This window comes from Physella acuta, unplaced genomic scaffold (genome assembly GCF_028476545.2).
Source record: "Physella acuta isolate Inbredline_101_S28 unplaced genomic scaffold, ASM2847654v3 ptg000230l, whole genome shotgun sequence".
Classification (NCBI taxonomy): Eukaryota; Metazoa; Mollusca; class Gastropoda; family Physidae; genus Physella; species Physella acuta.
Genome location: NW_026731749.1, coordinates 392,442 through 411,277, shown reverse-complemented (window position 1 = coordinate 411,277; position 18,836 = coordinate 392,442). Strand labels below are relative to the sequence as shown.

General features: G+C 35.5%; 1 protein-coding gene across 11 annotated transcripts in view; it reads right to left on the bottom strand.

Moving 5' to 3' along the window:
- Positions 1 to 3,203: 3,203 nt before the first annotated feature.
- LOC131938056 (microtubule-associated serine/threonine-protein kinase 3) overlaps positions 3,204 to 18,836 on the bottom strand; it is a 49,968-nt gene continuing 34,335 nt past the window's right edge. For 3 of the 11 annotated variants that reach the window (XM_059295921.1, XM_059295931.1, XM_059295932.1), the window contains exons 6-28: positions 17,474 to 17,546; positions 17,032 to 17,122; positions 15,544 to 15,731; positions 14,625 to 14,645; positions 12,867 to 12,942; positions 12,590 to 12,694; positions 12,228 to 12,332; positions 11,783 to 11,881; positions 11,485 to 11,611; positions 11,301 to 11,383; positions 11,092 to 11,180; positions 10,685 to 10,859; positions 10,477 to 10,568; positions 10,081 to 10,161; positions 9,835 to 9,905; positions 9,449 to 9,676; positions 9,033 to 9,260; positions 8,574 to 8,758; positions 7,061 to 7,260; positions 6,757 to 6,896; positions 6,031 to 6,171; positions 5,688 to 5,899; positions 3,204 to 5,565 (exon numbers count right to left, since the gene is read on the bottom strand). In XM_059295921.1, coding sequence (XP_059151904.1) covers positions 4,534 to 5,565; positions 5,688 to 5,899; positions 6,031 to 6,171; positions 6,757 to 6,896; positions 7,061 to 7,260; positions 8,574 to 8,758; positions 9,033 to 9,260; positions 9,449 to 9,676; positions 9,835 to 9,905; positions 10,081 to 10,161; positions 10,477 to 10,568; positions 10,685 to 10,859; positions 11,092 to 11,180; positions 11,301 to 11,383; positions 11,485 to 11,611; positions 11,783 to 11,881; positions 12,228 to 12,332; positions 12,590 to 12,694; positions 12,867 to 12,942; positions 14,625 to 14,645; positions 15,544 to 15,731; positions 17,032 to 17,122; positions 17,474 to 17,546 — 3,842 coding nt within the window. In that variant the 3' untranslated portion in view covers positions 3,204 to 4,533. The remainder of the gene's footprint in view (positions 5,566 to 5,687; positions 5,900 to 6,030; positions 6,172 to 6,756; positions 6,897 to 7,060; positions 7,261 to 8,573; positions 8,759 to 9,032; positions 9,261 to 9,448; positions 9,677 to 9,834; positions 9,906 to 10,080; positions 10,162 to 10,476; positions 10,569 to 10,684; positions 10,860 to 11,091; positions 11,181 to 11,300; positions 11,384 to 11,484; positions 11,612 to 11,782; positions 11,882 to 12,227; positions 12,333 to 12,589; positions 12,695 to 12,866; positions 12,943 to 14,624; positions 14,646 to 15,543; positions 15,732 to 17,031; positions 17,123 to 17,473; positions 17,547 to 18,836) is intronic. The other 8 variants (XM_059295928.1, XM_059295925.1, XM_059295927.1 and 5 more) reach the window with 8 other exon arrangements.

Here is an 18,836-nt window from a genome sequence, read left to right as displayed (position 1 = left end):
ACAGTGTAAACAAGTAGGCTTTAAAACGTGGTATTTTTATCAGGCGGTGGCGTCGCAGTGAATAGATGACAACTTTATTATATCAAGCGGTCATCTAACCTTTTTGAGGCGTCCACGGGGAGGGGGTATGTGATAAAAGGTTTTGGAGGGAGTGGGTGTTGGGTTCACGCGGTAAATCTAACACCATTATAACTAGAAGACCTAAATTATCCTAAGTACAGTGTTAGTGTGTGCGTTGTTGTTTTAAATTACCGCTCAACGGTTAGGTCACGGTTGGCTAATCTAAATTATAAGAATTAAACGGCATTTCAGAAGAAAAAAAAACATTTTTTTAACGAAACTGATGTAGTGTGTAAGTCCACGCGAGAGGGGGGCGGGTAGTTCAAAGTGGATGTGTTTGGACAGAGTTTTTAAAAAGTTTACTTTTTAAAAGATCCACAACTTGGAAAATGACTACAACAACAATCCTATCAAGTGTGTGTGTGTGGGGGGGGGGGGGGGTGTAAGACGGAGATACAGACAGCGCAGGATTTATGTACAAGCTATAGCCCCCCCCCCCTTTTCTTGGTGGCCCCACATTGTCCGAGTGATATAGGCCTACTTCATTCAGCATTTTTTTCTTTACGTAAACCATGAATCAGCTTAGGTAATAGGCCTATTCCATATATCCCTGACTCAACAATTGACTGTCAACTAACAGCAGAGGCGTAGCGACCCTTCCCGGCGCCCGGGGACAAAACTTTCGATTTGCACACCCCCCCCCCATCGAACTTTTCATTTGCACCCCCACTCAAACTTTTCATTTGCACCCCCCCCCTCAAACTTTCAATTTGTTTTTCCAACCCATTTTTGCCCCCCCCCCCCCTAAGGTCGGCGCCCGGGGACATATGTCGCCCCCCCCCCCCCCTCGCTACGCCTCTGACTAACAGAACAGTTAAATTACAACCGGCAACACTGAGAAAATGTTCTTGAACCAATTGCGGCAATCATAGCTACTATGGCAGAGTGTGGCTTTCATCTGGGAGGAGATAAGGAAACATTTGATTCTCCTAACAATGACAACCTCCTTGAATCACTCGAACTAACATTTTACAACAAAGCTTGATCCTTTTCTAGAAAGCCATGTAAAAAAAATAGGGAATTAAGCATTACAATTAGATGTCACATCTCATCTAGTTAAAACAATATGTGATGCATTTACCCACATAAAGTAAGAAACTACATCTTGGATGATTTAAGAGCTGCAATGTACTTCAGTTTATCTGTAGATTCCACTCCAGACCGACTTCGATAAATCAACTAGCTATTATTGTGAGGTATGTTCCGTTACGTTTTTAGTAAATGTCGAATGGCAAATACAAAGGGTGCAAGAGTTAATATCGGATGATTAACAACAAGTAAGCTTTGTATACTCCATGTGCTGGTCATTTCCTGAATATTGCTGACCGTGGCTTAGCAGCAGTAACTTTTATCCCACAATTATTAAAGAAAAAATTAGCCAAGGTTAAAGATGTATAATGTCATTATCTATTTCTTGATTTTATATCAGTGTAACCCTCTTATGTTAAAATCATATTTGGCACTGACATAATCTTTTGACTTAAAAGGCCATATCAAGTCTAAATACTAGTGCCAGCAATCGCACTATGTGTTGTGTTTTAACACATTTCAGCTTCTTGACGTACGATATTCTCCACTTGATTTAGATTACGTATCAGTACCCCCCCCCCCAGCTTATCATTCAAGATGTTGACCTCTTAGTCAGCCTTTATTGTGTAAAAAGGCTGTTATATAGCAGGAATATGTGGGTTTAACACAGTATACAACACTGTACACAGGCCCTACTTTAAAAGTATGCAGCTTTTAATATACTGAATTTTAAAACGATCTAGGCTGAATCTGCCTCAAGATATACAAAAATAATCTTCCAGTTTTAATATTGCTAGTTGTGGCGAAGGCTGGGGTGTGTAAAGGTCTAGAGGTGGCCTCCTCCCCCCCCCCCCCCGGCACCCTAAATGGCAACGATCTCCCATTTATCTAAAGTAGTGGGCGACGAAGAAATAGTTTTGTGACAAAATCCTGTCACATTTGAAAAATATGATTAATTTATTTCTGACAAATACCCAATCCTTAAACTGACGCAATCTTATTTACTTCTTGTGAAGCATAAGCACTCAACCATATCCTTTCCATTTTATCCCGTTCCCCTGGTGATTTTTCAACCTCCCAAGACAAACCTGCTGTCTTCAGTTAAACTTTAAGGACTGAATATTTGTTGGGGGGGGGGGGGGGGGGGGGGGGAGGAGGAGGTATCATAGCCATGTAAATTTTCACCTTAAGACGTCACAGAAACATTTAGAAAATAAAACAACTTAAAACTCTTTTTACCAGATGACAACAATGGCTTTTATTGTAATCTATTCCAAGGTTGAACCATTAGATAGAATAATCTATTCCAGTTAGATTAAACTATACCAATGTTGGAGTGATTAGACTGATTCATCTGCTCTAATGCTGGAGTCAGATTCATCTATAGAAGTGTTGGAGAGAAAGCCCACATAACAATGAAAGCAGCTCAAACAAATCACAGGTGGAGCATTTCAATTCACCATGTACATCAATGGGGGACAACTTTGACCATATACATCAATGGGAAACAACTATGTGTGCTAAAATAGTATGAGACAAATGATTGTACAGCATTACCAATACCATTTTACATTAAATGATTAAAGATTTTATGATTTTTCTCTCTTTAAATTTAAAATATCGCGTATAGGATCAGGCTAATCTAACACTAAAGTAGTCTCACAGGGGTGATGGAATGTTTTTACACTACACCATACATTAGATGTGTCTCTTCTAGCTCATTATAAACAAAAACCATCTTGTAACCTAACTAACTATAAGCAGGTTTAAAATTTTGTATAACTAAAACTGATTAGTAGCTTGCTATTTTTATCTGCATTAGCTATTAGTCATTTATCAACATCTATCAAGCTTAAGCTTCATTTGCATACACCTTTCCAGATTAATTATTGTTGAGTATGGCATATACTGGCGGAAAATGTATGAGTAATAAAAATAACAAAGAGCTACACTACCTTTACAAAATCTGATAAAATGTAAGTATTTCAATTGACCTTACATTGCTACTTAAAATATAAAATCATGATCTGTAAACTTGCATACTTATTTTTAAAAAAAAATGTTCCATGTGGTTTGTTGAAGTTTCTATAGGTGGGATGACAAGGAGATATATATATAAACAACACCAGCAGGAAGATGTCAAGACTGCCAGCCAATCAATTGAACTACATTTGACTACAAAACAGAAGGGCACCAGCAAGTTTCATCATTGACATGGACAGATATCAAAGGTAACAGAATGGTCATCTTGTGTGCAACAATTCACAATACCAGCCACCTGAGTCCAAGTGGGATCTTATATGAACAAAAAAGAACATAGCAACACAGAGATTTGCATTGATGCTATCCTCTTTCTAATTCTAGTGAAAGGTAAGGATACAGTTAGTGTCTGTACAAATGTTGAGCAACATAATGCTAAAGTGCATTACCACAGCTAAGGTGTCATACATTTATGTAACATATACTTTAACCACCTCTTTGTCTTTACTTTTATGTAAGCTTGCCATTGTTCAATTCCTCAACCATATATATATATATATAAAGATCAATACTTCAAATGTACAAATATTTTTTCACTTTTATCTTATGATTGTAAATATACACTTGTCAGTAAATGGGCATCATGTTAAAAATCTGCAACTTGTTAACATATAAGTGTACAGCATTCATCAAGGGTCATGCACCTTAAATGGTCAAGGTGTTACAACGTGATAATTAATTGACAAGATAAATAATGTTACAACCTTGCAGACTTCAATACTGATAGAATCAACTAGAGACTAGCTCTGTTCATTTAGTTAGATTTAAAATGCTCATCAAAAACTTTTTGCTCCAGTACATTCACCTCTAGGGCAGCAATAAATATTTTCAAGGTTTTAACATTCTGAAGATCAAGCCTGTTGTGAGTTGAGAAAGTTTACTGGTAGAATCAAGTCCCTGATTTAACATGGTGACACTCAAAATATCTCCATAGTAGTTTGACTAGACCTTTGATATGCTAAGCCCTACATGCTCCAGATAAAAATCAAGTCCTGCAAGTCCATTCAGTTAAATCCAGAGGAAAATCTGCCCAATCAGTGCGACTTAGCATGAGACACACCAAGTAGCAAAAATACAATTTTTTTTAGCGTGAATAAAATAGTGTCATGTCAGATAAAACAAGCAACAATCAGTCTGTGAGCTGGACAGATGTATTGTACATATTTAAAACTTTGATACCTCTCAACAGTATGTAGAAACACTGGTATGATTAGTCAGGTCTGCTAACTTCACAGACCCTCTGGCACAAAACTACTGGAACATGTTTCTAACATGATCAAGAATGAATATGTAAACATTGCACAAGAAAGTAAAGTAGTAAAACCAGTTCACCCCCAAAAAATTTCATGTTGGATCCGAGTGGTGCTGTTTTTCTTGCAGAGAGATTTTTCTGTGAGGAGGAGGAAGTTTGTCAAGAGCTCCACTGCCTGCAGAACTAGCTTGTCTTTGATTTGCTGAACTTGGGTGCAGCCTCTCTGGTGATGATGTTCTTCTTTTTATGGGGGATCCCGGTTCACAACTTTTTGGTCGGCAAAGGGGTGTTTTGGACAAAGTGGAGGGTTGAGGCTTGGCAGGGGAGGGAGCAATCAGCGACTTCTTACAGGAGGGAACAGGGGATGAGTGCAGATTGTTGATGTGAGATGGCACAGTTTGTTGGGGCTGGGTGGAGCTGCCAGCCTGATGACTGTGGGGCAGGGCTAACGGGGAAGGACTTCTAGCTGGAGACTGGACTGTGGCTGACGGGGATGGGGTGCGAGCCAGGGGAGAAAGTGGGAAGTTGTGAACTGACTTGCGCCTGTGGGGAGACTTGAGACTGCCAGTTTTCTTATGCTTGGCAACATGCAAGGAGCTGGGTCTGCCAAAGTGAGCGGCACCTACTTGAGTGGCTGGTGAGTTGGGAGCACTAGAGCTGGGGGAGCTGGATGTGGAGGATCCGGCCTGAGAAGAGTCTGGGGACCAAGGAACTGAGATGGGAGGAGAGCGGCCTAGCTTTGTGTGATGATCCCCTGATGAGCTTGACCTATTCAGAGGTGTAAACTGCTGACGGCCTGGGGGCATATGGGGGAAAATGGGGGGATCTGACTTTTTGCTGCTCAGCCTTCTCAGCAAATTTCTTCCTTTCTTTTTCTCCTGCACCTTCTCTTTCTTCTTCTGGCTACGTCTTGCCATTTTACCAGGGTTGCCCTTGCGCCTGGAGCCCTCCTTGATGGTTGTTTTATCCAGTGGAACGGCCCTGATGTTGACAATACTTCCAGAGCTCAACAGGTGGACAACTTGAGTGTGCAGAAGACTCTGAACACTCTCATCATTGATGTGTGTTATTAGGTCTCCAGCTCTTAGGCCAGCCTCAAAGCTTGGACTGTTTGGTTCCACCTCCTACAAGACAAAATTCATTCATTTATATCATTGACGTAACTTTTTAAAGAAACAATGTGGGTTGTTAATAATTTTATATAAAAATGTTAACTGACAAAATTCAAACAAGAAAAATAGCTTACAGTAACAATATGTTGTAGCGTGTAGACATCAGACTCTCCAATATAAACTCTGATTGAACGGAAACTGAATCCAAATCCTCGAGCTCCTCTCTTTAATATAATAGGTGGCTTTAGGCTCCGCGTTAGAGGGGAGGTGTCCCTGCTTGGTGAGCCATCTCTAGAGCTAGTACTTGATCCACCAGGTGAAGCAGCTTTAGGTGTGCTTAAGTCATCTGGTGCATTAAACAAAATAGATGTAAGGTCTGATATTAAAACTGGAGGAAGATACAGTAGAATTACTTGAGCTTTGTTAAAAAGGAACTTAATGGCATGGAACTAACAGAGCTACAAATGTTCCTCTCACCTCCAGTTGGTGTAATCAACAAAGTTAAAGCATTAGCTGAGACTGATTTCTGCATGGGCAGCTTGCTTTCTCTCTTCTGTTCACTCTTCTCTTTACTTTGTTCTTTACTTCCTTCTTTACCCTCATCAACAGGTGACAATTCTAGAAAAGGAAAGTACAGTAACTTTAACATTTAGCTAACTAACTTGTCTACATGAAGATCATATCACTACACACTGATCAGTTATATACAACACACTGGCCAGACCATTACAATCTGACCAGATACTTGTGGTTGACAACAACACTAAAGAACAACCAACACCTTAGTTGGATAATTTTTGCCCACCATATCACAAATTTGTGATCACCCCTTCCCACTAAAATTACATCACACTTTAGCCTAACACATCATAATTTATGTTTAAGAAATAGGAGTCCTTCATAAAATATAAATTTAGCTTGGCCAAGAGTTATGATACTGACCAATGTTTCTTACTTACAGTTTACATCTTTAAAATGAAAAATAACTGCTAAAATTTAGTATTTAAAAATTCTCTTTTTACCACACCTTCTGACGCCTCCAAGTGAGATATAACTAATAGACAGCCCCTTAACAGGTTTTTTTCCTGAACCAACCAACCATTCCAATATTACAGGCACCAAACTAAACAGTCTAGTTTGCCCAAAAAATTACACTATTTATTAAATGGCAGCTAAAACACAATAACAATCTTTTCAACAAACCTTTATCTTCCTCTGATGAAATGGCAAACTTAGGAATGACACTCTTAGTAGCGATCAGTTTATTAGCCCTGTTGATCTGTGGAGAGTTGCATGAGTCGCTGTCTGTCTGTGAGGAATCTGTTGTGTTGTCACTGGCACGTCTGTAATGTACACAATCAGATGCTTCAAATAGTTTCATCAGGTGTTAGTACATGTTATTTGTGTACAATATGAAGCCTGAATGAATATTTTGAATGAAGAAGCAGTGTATATGACTAAGTCAGTGAATAAGTTTCTCTAGAGTAGGTTCAACACAATGTCCAACCTTTCATTGCTACTGAGAACCTCCTCATGTCCGCCACTGTCTGTTGTATCTGACAAAACACTGTCCTTTCTTTTCAACATTTCCATAGACCCTTCTGATCCCTCTGAATGATTGGAATCTTTGCGTTCAAGGGCCCGCCTCTCAAGCACACGAGCTCTAAAATCATCTGCACTTGAATGTCGCCGCCTTTCTCTTAATTCCTATTAAAATATTTAATTAAATGAGATTTGTTCTTTAAAAATTCATCCTGAAAATTCAATTAGTTGATTTAAAAATACTACAACATTAAAATGTACAAACAATAATCATAAAAACAACATTCATTACACACAAGGAACAGAATTAATTCTTTGTTAAAATGATTAAATTTGCTAAATATGTTGACTTATTAATACACATTTCTTAGATGATGAAAATAAATTTAGTTGATAAAATGCTTTAAACTTACTGTGACCTTTTTTTTTTTAAAATTTAAAACACGAGAATTAAAAATTTAAATGTTATGACACACAAATAGAGTAAACCTAATATTTAAGTTAGAAACTAGAGGCAATGCTTTGTTCCTCTGTGCACATGAGTTTACTGATGAGGGCAACAAGCAAGCTCAGATGACATTAACACAGATGTTCATATCACATGTGCACATGGAGTTTGTGACAACATTCATGTGCACACGGAGTTTGTGACAACACTAGAGGAGACCCACTGGAGACTGGCAAGTCAGGTGCAATAACTTCATGTGAAGTTACAGTAAGGAAAGAACTGTTAGTAGCATGTCAGCTGTTAGAAATTAACTAATGTGCCAAGACAAGTGTAGTGAGATATGTATTGCAAGTAGTTCACAAGCAGGTATTTATTTAGAGACATCAGTAGCAACTAAAGTAAGAGAGCAATAGCAAGACAGTCACAGTTGTAGCAAAAACAATTACAACTGTAGTAAGGCAGTTACAGTTGAAGTAAGCTAGTTAAAGCTGCAAGTAGAAAATTACAGCTAGTGTAAGACTTACAGCTGTAGTAAGATGGTTAGTTATAGTTGCAATTGGACAGTTACAGCTGGAGTAAGACAGTTACAGCTGGAGTAAGACAGTTACAGCTGTAGTAAGACAGTTACAGCTGGAGTAAGACAGTTACAGCTGGAGTAAGACAGTTACAGTGCAAACAGGCTAGAGGTTAATTATAACAAGACAAGTGCTGTAGAGGACAGGTGTGATACTGGCTGTAGCAGGTCATTCCACAATCAAGCCAAACCCAGTAGATCAGGTGTGTATGAACAAAACTGAGTCAGGAAGTGTGTTACAAGCAAATGGGGGCCATAGAAACAAGTTACACATGAAACTGGACATGACACGTGTAAAAGCCTTGTGTCCAGTGTTACAACAAACCAGCGCCTTTCAAAGGTGTGACAAGACAGGTGGGAGATTCAGCCAACATTATACAAGAATGCAACCAGGAATGCTGACAATATAGAGGCCATCCACGCTGGCCACAATATTACTACGATAAGTATAGAGACCTGTGGAGGTATGTTAGCATAAGGGCTGAGAAATGCCATGTTTACATCTTGTATCAGTGGCTCCAAGCCTCGGTTGTACACACGTGAGTAGCGAGGGGAACAAGAAGAAAAACTCTGAAACAATATCTCTTCACCATCATCTTCAGTCTCTGTGTCCAGCTCATGATTATAGCGGTCAATGCGACCTGTAAAAAACATAAATTTGGACTGTCTTAGCTTGTGAAATTGCAAAAATTTGATTTTAAAAATTTGATCACAAAATTTGGAATAAAAAAATATTAATTTTCTCCTGTCAGCTAATCAATTTGACTTAGAACTTCAGTCAACTTAAAGTAATTAGTATCATCTGAACAATGTATATTAAACAAGAATTAGCAAAAATAAAACACAATCAAAATGGTTACCAGCTAAGCTACACAACTTATCTAAGTAAAAATGGACACAAAAAAAAAACCTTACTATCAAAGTAACTAGTATCATCATCCCCATCAAGCTGAGGAACAAACTCAGCTTTCTGGCGCAGCAGATTTTCCCAGTTTAAGCCCATGAAGAACACATGTTCTTTCACTTCCTGGGCTCCACCAGTTCCCAGTCGCTGAAGAGGATCATGCTGAAGCAGACCTAGGATTAGGTCCTTAGCATCATCTCTCACTTGCCATTCATCTTCATCTGGCCACTGAATGTTCTCTGAAGGTATAAGTCAAGCTAATGTTACAAATACATCAAACAATATTTTATCTTTCTCTAATAAAATGTAGACTACACAAAGTAAAAGATGGTGGTGTAGATAGATAGATAACTTGTGAATCTGGTTGCTTGGTAAAGCAAAAAATTGTATTATAAACAGTTCAGGGTAGAATAAACAAAAGACTTACCATTTATTACTTGAGAAAACAACTCCTCTGGAGTGTCACCAAAGAATGGGACACAGCCCACAAGGAACTCATACAGGATGATTCCCATAGACCACCAGTCAACAGGTTTGCCATAGCCTGATCTCAGGATAACCTCAGGTGCAATGTATTCAGGTGTGCCAAAAACTTGCTTATCCCTAAACTGTTTACAGTCTTTATCCAGAGCATCCTCATAAAGATTTGTTGTCACTGAAAGATTGATAGAAGAGGATGAAAACGCTGCCACTTATAACATAATCAGGAAAAAATGTGACACGTGATGAATAGTGATACAGTGCAAAAAATAAAAATGAGATGTCATATGACAGATACACAACAACTGCACACAGATGTGTATAAAAACTTACAACTCATGAGACCAATCTTAGAGAGACCAAAGTCTGTCAGTTTGACATGACCTAGGGCTGTGATCAACAAGCTGTAGAAACAAGTTTCTGGTCAGATACTAAAATCAGAAAGGAACTACAGAGGCTTAAATAATTACTATACTCCATGAAAATTAGCTTAACATGACTTCCTCCATGCTGTAGTGATTATATCTGAGCAGTTAAGGTATGCACAAAAACATAATGGTATAAGAAAAAAAAACTAACTTGTCAGGTTTAAGATCACGGTGCACAATACCGTAACTATGTAGATACTCGAGGGCTAGTACAGTCTCAGCAAAGTACATCCTGTGGAAAGAGGTTGATGCTGACATTATGTGACACTTCCAACTAAATAAAGCCAAACTTTTCAAGCTGTTCTAAACCCCATGCAACTACTACACCTGAAGAAAAAATCCCATCTTTATTCTCAAGTTAACAAAACCCTTTACACATTTACTGTACCATATAACAAACTATACAAAACAGCGATACTCTGACACCAATACTAACTTCAAGACTATTTAAGCATTGAGAAACATCCTTTCTAATATTAAGTCACTGGCTCAACAAATAAAAATAACCAAATGCAGCAGACATGGCAGAGAAAAAACAAACTTTTACCTGGCAAGGTCAAGAGCCAAAGATCCAACATTTTTTAACAGTGTAGCACAGTCACCTCCTTCAACATATTCCATCACCATGCACAAATGTTTCTAGCAACAAATTATCAAGTATCAAACAATGTGAAAGTTAAAATGTAAAAGCATAAACAATATGCGATAATAAATAGCCCCTATTTAAATGATGGATCAAGTGGATGGATTCTGACCTTAGTTTCAAAACTGCAGTACATGGAGACAACAAAAGGATTATCAGTGAAGGATAAAATATCCCTCTCCAGAAAGACTTGCTCAATCTGGTTCCTCAGGACCAGATTTTGTTTACAAATTTTTTTCATGGCAAACCTCTGACGTGTGACTTTGTGCCGGACAAGATAAACAGCACTGTAAAACAAAAGAAATACAACTTTAAACCAACAAAAGATAAATAATAAACATTTTATTGGTTCTTTACTCAAATTAAGTATAAAAGTTTCTACCAAACTAAAAAAATATATCTAATACCAACATTATATTATCATGAATACATATCATTCCCATTTTCAATATTGTGGTTAACCATGAAAACCCCAAATAACAAGCCAGACAGTTGAGATGTTTATCCAAACCAACTTACGCATAAGCTCCATTGCTTATAAGCTTCATTGTATCATAATCATCTTCACAAGGCTGCTTCACCTTTGTTACACCAGTAACTTCATGATCCTGGGGGGAAGAAAACAATGTTTTAATTGGTTTCATGGTAACAGTGGGTAAGGTTTCTAATACAACTCTTAGGCTACATCTCAGCCATGAGATAAAGAGATCACTACTAGCTAGAATTACCTCTGTATCTTCTTCATATTTATCTCCATCAGCTTCTTCTGTACTCTGGTCTGGTGCATCATAATGATCTACTGGGGTCAACCCTGCAAGATATTTAACACTAATAAAAACCATATTCCAAAACCTTTCACAATCTCATGCCACCATTTAGACTAGAGCAGAAGTAGATGATATCTGAACCAACCTGACAGTGGATCCCCAGTAAGCCCTAGTTTAGATATGATGTACTGAGGAATGTCATCTTTGATTATCTGTCTGATCTGTCCTTCTGCAGCCTCTAACAACATGTAGAATTCTTCAGGATCAAACTCCTAATAAAAGGCATTAGAACAATTAGATACTTTATTGAAAAAAAAATTCTGTATCAAATTGATATCAATAGAAGAAAATTGCTTGAAACTAAAACTTAAGTGATGTGACAATATCTACAACAAGCATGATATCTAACCTGGCTGACAGAACCCTAGCAACATGTTACATACCAAACATTCAAGCAGCCTGAGTGGGCGTGAGACAATCAACAGCAACTGTTTCACAAGGGGGTACAAGTTTTTGTAGGCCTCCATAGAACGCTCCCTTGCCTGAAATGGGAAGAAATATTTTCTTGAAATGTTCAACCAACAGCTGATGACTGCAATTATTAATTCTTTAATCAAAGTTTTGATTTTTTTAAACATTAAAAATTGCTAATTAATTTGCTTTACTATTAAGTTTAAACTAAACAAAAAATGGTTAAAAAGTATGATTAGTTAAGGTGGTGCACACGTGATAATTTCAACATGTTCTTAATTATTAAAGTTTTAGTTTTGTTTTTAGTTGTTATAAATACTTCTAAAATAGTTTCTAATAAATTATTTAATCCTTTTCTGCTTGCATCATTTAAAATGTTAGACTGAAAATGTATCCTGAGTGTGAACAAGAACTTACATCCTGAGCTAATCTCTCGAGATTATCCAACAGTTCATAAAAATAAGCTTTAGTTATCATTTTCTCTGCAGATTTGTTGAGGCAGTCTCTGGCCAGTTCAAGAACCTACAGACAAAGAGCATTCAGTAAAATATCACTACAGACTTTTCTTACTTTAGAGGCATAACACTGAATTAACAAAGTTATCCATTGGTAGAAAAAAATGTACAGAAAGAGAAACAGGAAGATCAAAACCATGAGAAGTTAAAAGAATATGTAAGAAAGCAAAGAGAGGCATCTTGTGAATCTAATGCATTACAAGAAGTTCAAACAATATTTGCTATTTAATCTGAAAGAATGAAACATTTAATGTCATGTAGTACCTGATAGTGCAAAAAACAAAGTATGGCATCTGACTCCTGTGCTATGTCCAATGTTGCGTTGTTTGAAATAAAAGTTTTCAATTTGTCTTCCATTTCAATGGTGGCCTGAAGATAAAGTATGGTAGGATAAGTCAAAACTCAACTAAACAGATAAAAGTATGGTAAGTAATTTAACGGATAAACATTTTGTAAGGTAAGAATATGACAACTTTACTAAAGAGATCAATTTATTCTATCAACTGATACTAAATGAATGAAGATAGAAAGCAGATGTCACCTTGGGAAATCTCTCCTTGTATACACTGTTCATCATGATAATCTCAGACTCCACACCAGGAGACCTTGCCGGGCTGCTGCTTACCATTACAAAAAATTTTCTTATACTTCATTTATAAAGATTACAACATAAATATTTTCTACATTTACAGAAAATAAATTACCCAATGTGCCCATAAACTTAAGTTCTTTAAAGCATAATTTTTAAAAAAAATGAAGAAAAAATGACTTTAGAAAGTGTTGAGAGGCAATTTAAAAAAAAATTCAGCCAGATGACTATACTGTACTTCATAAAAAATTACAAGTTGCTTTTAATTAACCTGAAAGTATGAATGTCTTTACAATTGAACACAATATAAAAACATACAGTACGAACTGCTGACATAACAATAAGTTAACAGATTTTAGATCAGATATGCAGCTTTCTTTACTTACTGGCTTGACAACATAACATTCAGAAAATACTTTTTAAAACAGTCATTTTAACATCTTTTAAGTTATTGTATCATGTATAATACACTTTTCCAGTATTATTGTATCCTGTGTTTTAAGCACCTATCTAAAAAATAGTCTCTATGTAGTTATCAGAACATATCTAAAAACTATACACCTCTAATTGAAGCTTAATACATGCTAATGATACTGCTTTGTAAACTAGTTTAAATGAGGCTCATCTTAATGCAATTAGTCAACTACAAAATGTAGCTGACTGAAAGCATGAAATAAATTAAAAAATGATGGTGCATGCAATGTTCCTGTGTATCAAGCCTTGATACACATTAATGATTAAAATGCTATTTATGATAAACTGCAACAAGCAAATGAACATAAATCTTCAACTGGTAAAAAAAGAAAGATATAAACTGATATCCTTTATATCTTGCATGAAATTGTAAAAATTCTCTTGATTATTCAGTTACACAAAAGCAGCAGTCAAGATTAAACCTTAGAGGACTGAAACTTAAACAACAATATAAATAAAGTAGTGTTTAACAAGGTGTGTGTAACAATACAATGTGCTAAATTGCAACAAAACAGTAAAATAATTTTAAAATCTGGATGTCAGTACACAGTTATGATAGGGATCTATAAAAACATTTTTTTCTGCAGCAACCTATGCTAACAGCTCATAAACACTTGACAATATACATCCCACCCCCCTCCCCCAAAGACCTTTACAATGATTTAGACAAATGTATTTTTGTTTTATGTTTAGTTAAATGTATTAAAATTGAACAGATTTTGGAGCAGCCTAAGCACTAGTTGCTTTTTTTTTTCTTTTTCTTTTTAATTTTTAAAAACTACTCCCAAACTAATAACTTATTTAGAAAAGCCTCTAAGGTTTAAACATTTTATGAACATTGGAATATTTTATTTAATGTTTATTGTACACAAAACGTTGTGGAAGGTTGGTCGTTTTAACTTCCTATTTTGGCAACCCCACCAACATGACATTAGCTGAGCTACACTGACCTAATGTAACCAAACACTTTAGCTCTTTAGTTGAGTCTAATAACAGGAGAAGGGAAGTCCCTGGTGTAAAGATCTGGTAGTCTTAAAAAGCTCAAGGGATGTCAAGCAAACTAACCAGAGTTGAAATGTTTCCAATGTTCATAGGATTAGCAGTCTATACAGAAAGTAACATGAATCTTTGATAAGGATTTAATGTAAGACAAGAGAAAAACAGGCCATTTTCCTTGAGCGTCCAATAGGCCAACACCACAATTAATGACAACAGTAACACAACAAATGATCTTACTCTAAAGCAAGCCACGAAAGGCTGTAGAAAATAAACACAAATCAAATCAAATAATGCATCATGCTATGATTGTGCTATAACTGAAATAATGGTAACTAAAATTGGCATCTTACTGAAGACTAACATTTTTTCCAACACTACAAATAGCAATATAAAATAGCATGCCTGAGAAAGGGTCAGGAACTTGCTATGGTCCAAACAGAAATAAAAGGGTAAAGCCAAATAAAAACTTTAATTTAAAAAAAATATATTGACCCTAAGCCCAACAACTTTTTATTTTTACTGTGTATTTTTAAAAATAAACTGTTAATTAAATAGGAAGGTAGCAAGAGTTTTCATGAATTAAAATACAAATAAATCATTTTGCAAGTAAAAAAAACTTTCAAAACATAATGTCTGCACTAAAATATGTCTTTTACAAAGGATGATAAACCTGATATATGTAAGAACATACATTTATATTTAATGCTGAAAACTGTCTTAAAAACACAATGTCTAGCTCTCAGGGCTATTGTATAAAATATTAAGAGAAATATGTGATAAAATAAAGCCAGAGAAGCTTGGGTTGTATTTAATCTTATTTTACAACCCCACCCTGCCCATAAAACAAAGCTACCAGGATAGAAGAAAACTTCTATAGGCCATGCTATTTTTAAAACTGGAGAAAAATAAACAAAAAGGGAGAAGCTATCATATGTAATTATCTAAAACAACCAGTTTTTCATGTGATGCAACTAATTTGTAGCAAGAACAGAATGTTAAGCTGGCATTACTAATTCACAAAATGTTACCCAAATTAATCATACTAAAATTAATCAACGTTGTTTTAGCTGTAGTCTGTTAACTGCAAACCGCCTTTTTGTTTCCTATAGTTTAAATAATATCAAAAACTTTAAAAGCCAAGAATAGTTAGACAAACCTGAGACTTCTGGATCTAGGCCTCATGTTGGTATGAGGGTGCAGCTCCTGATCATCATGGCTCATATTTTCTGAACTGCCAAAATGACTGGACAAGAAGTGAAGCTCCTCAGCTGTAGGCTGTGAGGGGAACTGGTGCAGTCTTTCCTGGGATGAGTAGCGTGACTGTGGGTTAGATTGGGGGAAGAGCTGAATAAACAATGATTGTAAAAATATTCAGTTAGCTACCACCAAAATTATAGTTATATGATGGAAGTGTATGATGAAGGTGTAGGTGGTGGATGTTTGTAGAAAAGAGATTTTTGTAAGGGATAAATGTGATGGATTTACTAGATGGATGTGTTAAAATTATAAATATGCTGTGGTCATTTTTATAAATGGGTCTCATGAAAGAGATTTTCATGTTATGAATGTAACAGTAAAGAACAATACAATTATAAATGTGTACATAAAGGATTATGAAAATGTAGACTTGATTAAAAAAGACAAAGTATAATCTAAGACCTGACTAAAATGAAAATATAATGCACAGAAATAAGGCTTATTTCATGAGCTTTCTACACAAATAAAGATTTAAATATCTAGACTGACAGAAATGTATCAGAAATATTGCAAGAATAATGATAATGGAATAAAGAGAGCAGTTACTGATTGGCACTGCATAAAAATGTTATTTTTTTTTTACAAAATCTAAGAACTTACTATTTCAAGTTAAGTAAACAAATCAATGAAAAGATAGCTCTTCAAAAACTCCAGAACTTTAGAGAATATACATAAGAAAACCAAGATAAAATCTTAAAAATACTAAAACCCTAATTCTGGAAGGAAATAGCCAACAGTGTCAACCCTAGTCCCAATCAATACCATAACTGAATTTGAAGATCTAATAAAATATGTCCTAACCCAATACAAAAAAACTTGACAACTACAAAATGAATGATCTTCTTTATGTTATACAAGTCACTGTGGTAACCAAATCTGTAATCTCATTTTTCAAAAATCTTTGAAAATATCACTATTAATATTTCATATCATACTTCAACTATTTTGATTTACGAAATAAAAACCTCTGTTTTCTCTCTATTATGAACAAATAATATCCTTGCTGTTTCTTACAATGTCTTCAAAGTTCACTAGAAATAACAGAATGAATTGCACTAACATATTTTAGACTATTGTAGTCAATTTTATAAATATTTAAAAAAAAAAAATATATATATATATATATATAAAATAAAAAGAAACAAAAGATGTTCTTTGTATGATAATCTAAAAATTAAAAAAGAATAGCACACGACAGCATTTTAGAGACAACTGTTTGTAGTGGGTTTTTTTTTAGTGCCTGGACTAATGGTAGTGTGGATGGGTAGATAAAAGACAAGACAGACCAACATGATAAAAAAATGGAGATAGAAAACAGCATGAGATGATAAACAAGACACTAAATTACTTATTAGTTTAAAAGTGTAAAAAAAAAGGCTTTACTCACCGAGACATTAGAACTGCCTGGTGTGTTTGTGCCATATCCAGAGGATGGAATGGAGGCACAAGACCACCTTCTTCCATCACACCTGTTAACACTCAGAGTAAAAAGGTTTATAACTTAACTAACATTAGAGATGAAATAGCTTATTAAATATAACTAATCTAATTCACCTAAACCATGGAAAAATTGACAACTATATACTATAAAAAGTCAAGAGAATTGTGTATGTTATAGACTTTGAACATCTTCTAATACAGGTTTATTATTATATACATAAACCATATAAACTGAGTTATACCAAAAATAACAAATACATAACTATTTCAACTGATATCAACACTCAATAAAATAGATTTTACTTTGTATTCTACTTTATCAAATGAAAATTTAAATTCTGGATGACCTATTCCATTTCCACTCTAGTTAAACATTAAACAGCACTTACTTTCTGATAGCCTGGAAAGCAAAATGCCCATGTTGATTAGGTGACAAATTTCTTGGACTCTCATGGGGGGAACCTATAAAAAACAAACAATAGTGTTAATGGAGTGAACTGACAATTATTACAGTTTTTATGTAGTTTTAATGAGGTGATCAAATCTATAAATCTATGAATGAAAATCAAATTTGTCGCAATACTGTTTCAAATGAGCCATCACATATGATTATTGTTATTACTAAAACTAAAAAAACAAACAACAACAACACATTGTCATAAAACATGTATCTCTAATTATGCCAAAGAAAACCAACACACCTAAATAACCTTGTAACAGAGAATAGCATGTCCTTGAGGCAGATACAGAACAAGAATCGTCTAGATAAAGCTATTTCATACACCTACACTACACAATGTAAATGTAACAAACAGAATCCACCGCAATTCAAACACTAAAAGACTAAGGACACAAATATTGTTTTCAAGGAAACTTACTACTAGTAACTAAGTGAAATCACGTGAGTCAATAGCAGAATATTTTTTTTATAAGAAAAGACAAGAAACTACACAGAGGATACCTTCACATTGAGAGACTGTAAGTAACGGAACTTCACCAGAACTAGGGCTACTCAAATCTTCCTCCATTGACGCCAGACGTTTGCATATCTTATCACATTCACACTCAAGAAATAGCTCACTGCCATACAAGATCAGCTGACCCCATTCAACTACACATCACTTAGACGGCGCCAGGGGAATAATCAATAACTGGAGGCGGGGAGTTTTATCAATAAACATGCTTGTGTCCCTGCCCCATTTCCTTGTCTCATCACAATCATCATGTTTTAGAGCACAAACTTTCAACACATTCTTTTTGATTCAGACATATTTGCTTTTCACACAAGAAATGTTGCTACCAGAATCAACCAAACTGTACATTTTCGGGGATTTGATTCACCAGAATGAATTCACGAAACAACCAAGTATACCAAGCCGAAGTAGGGTATTTAATTATTTGACTATTTTAGTCTAACCAGTATGCTATAAATATGTTATATTACGTTTCTAAACATGTTTTAAATACTACCTTATTTACGATTTTTAAAAGTTCTCTATCAACTCCCCCCTCCCTCTTACACATAATACTTGCATTCGAACTTTACAAGGCCGATTATAAAATGCAAGCATTTCATCTAACAGTTGTAGCAGTAACATTATTCAACAGCACAGCTACGGAGATATAGATCAATCTCTATACATAAATATTAGCCATTTATTACTTTTTAAATGACTTGATTAAATTTGTGTAATCTGGTCCCAATGCCGTGACATCCCTGAGAGTACGACCGACAAAAAAAAATTCCTTTAA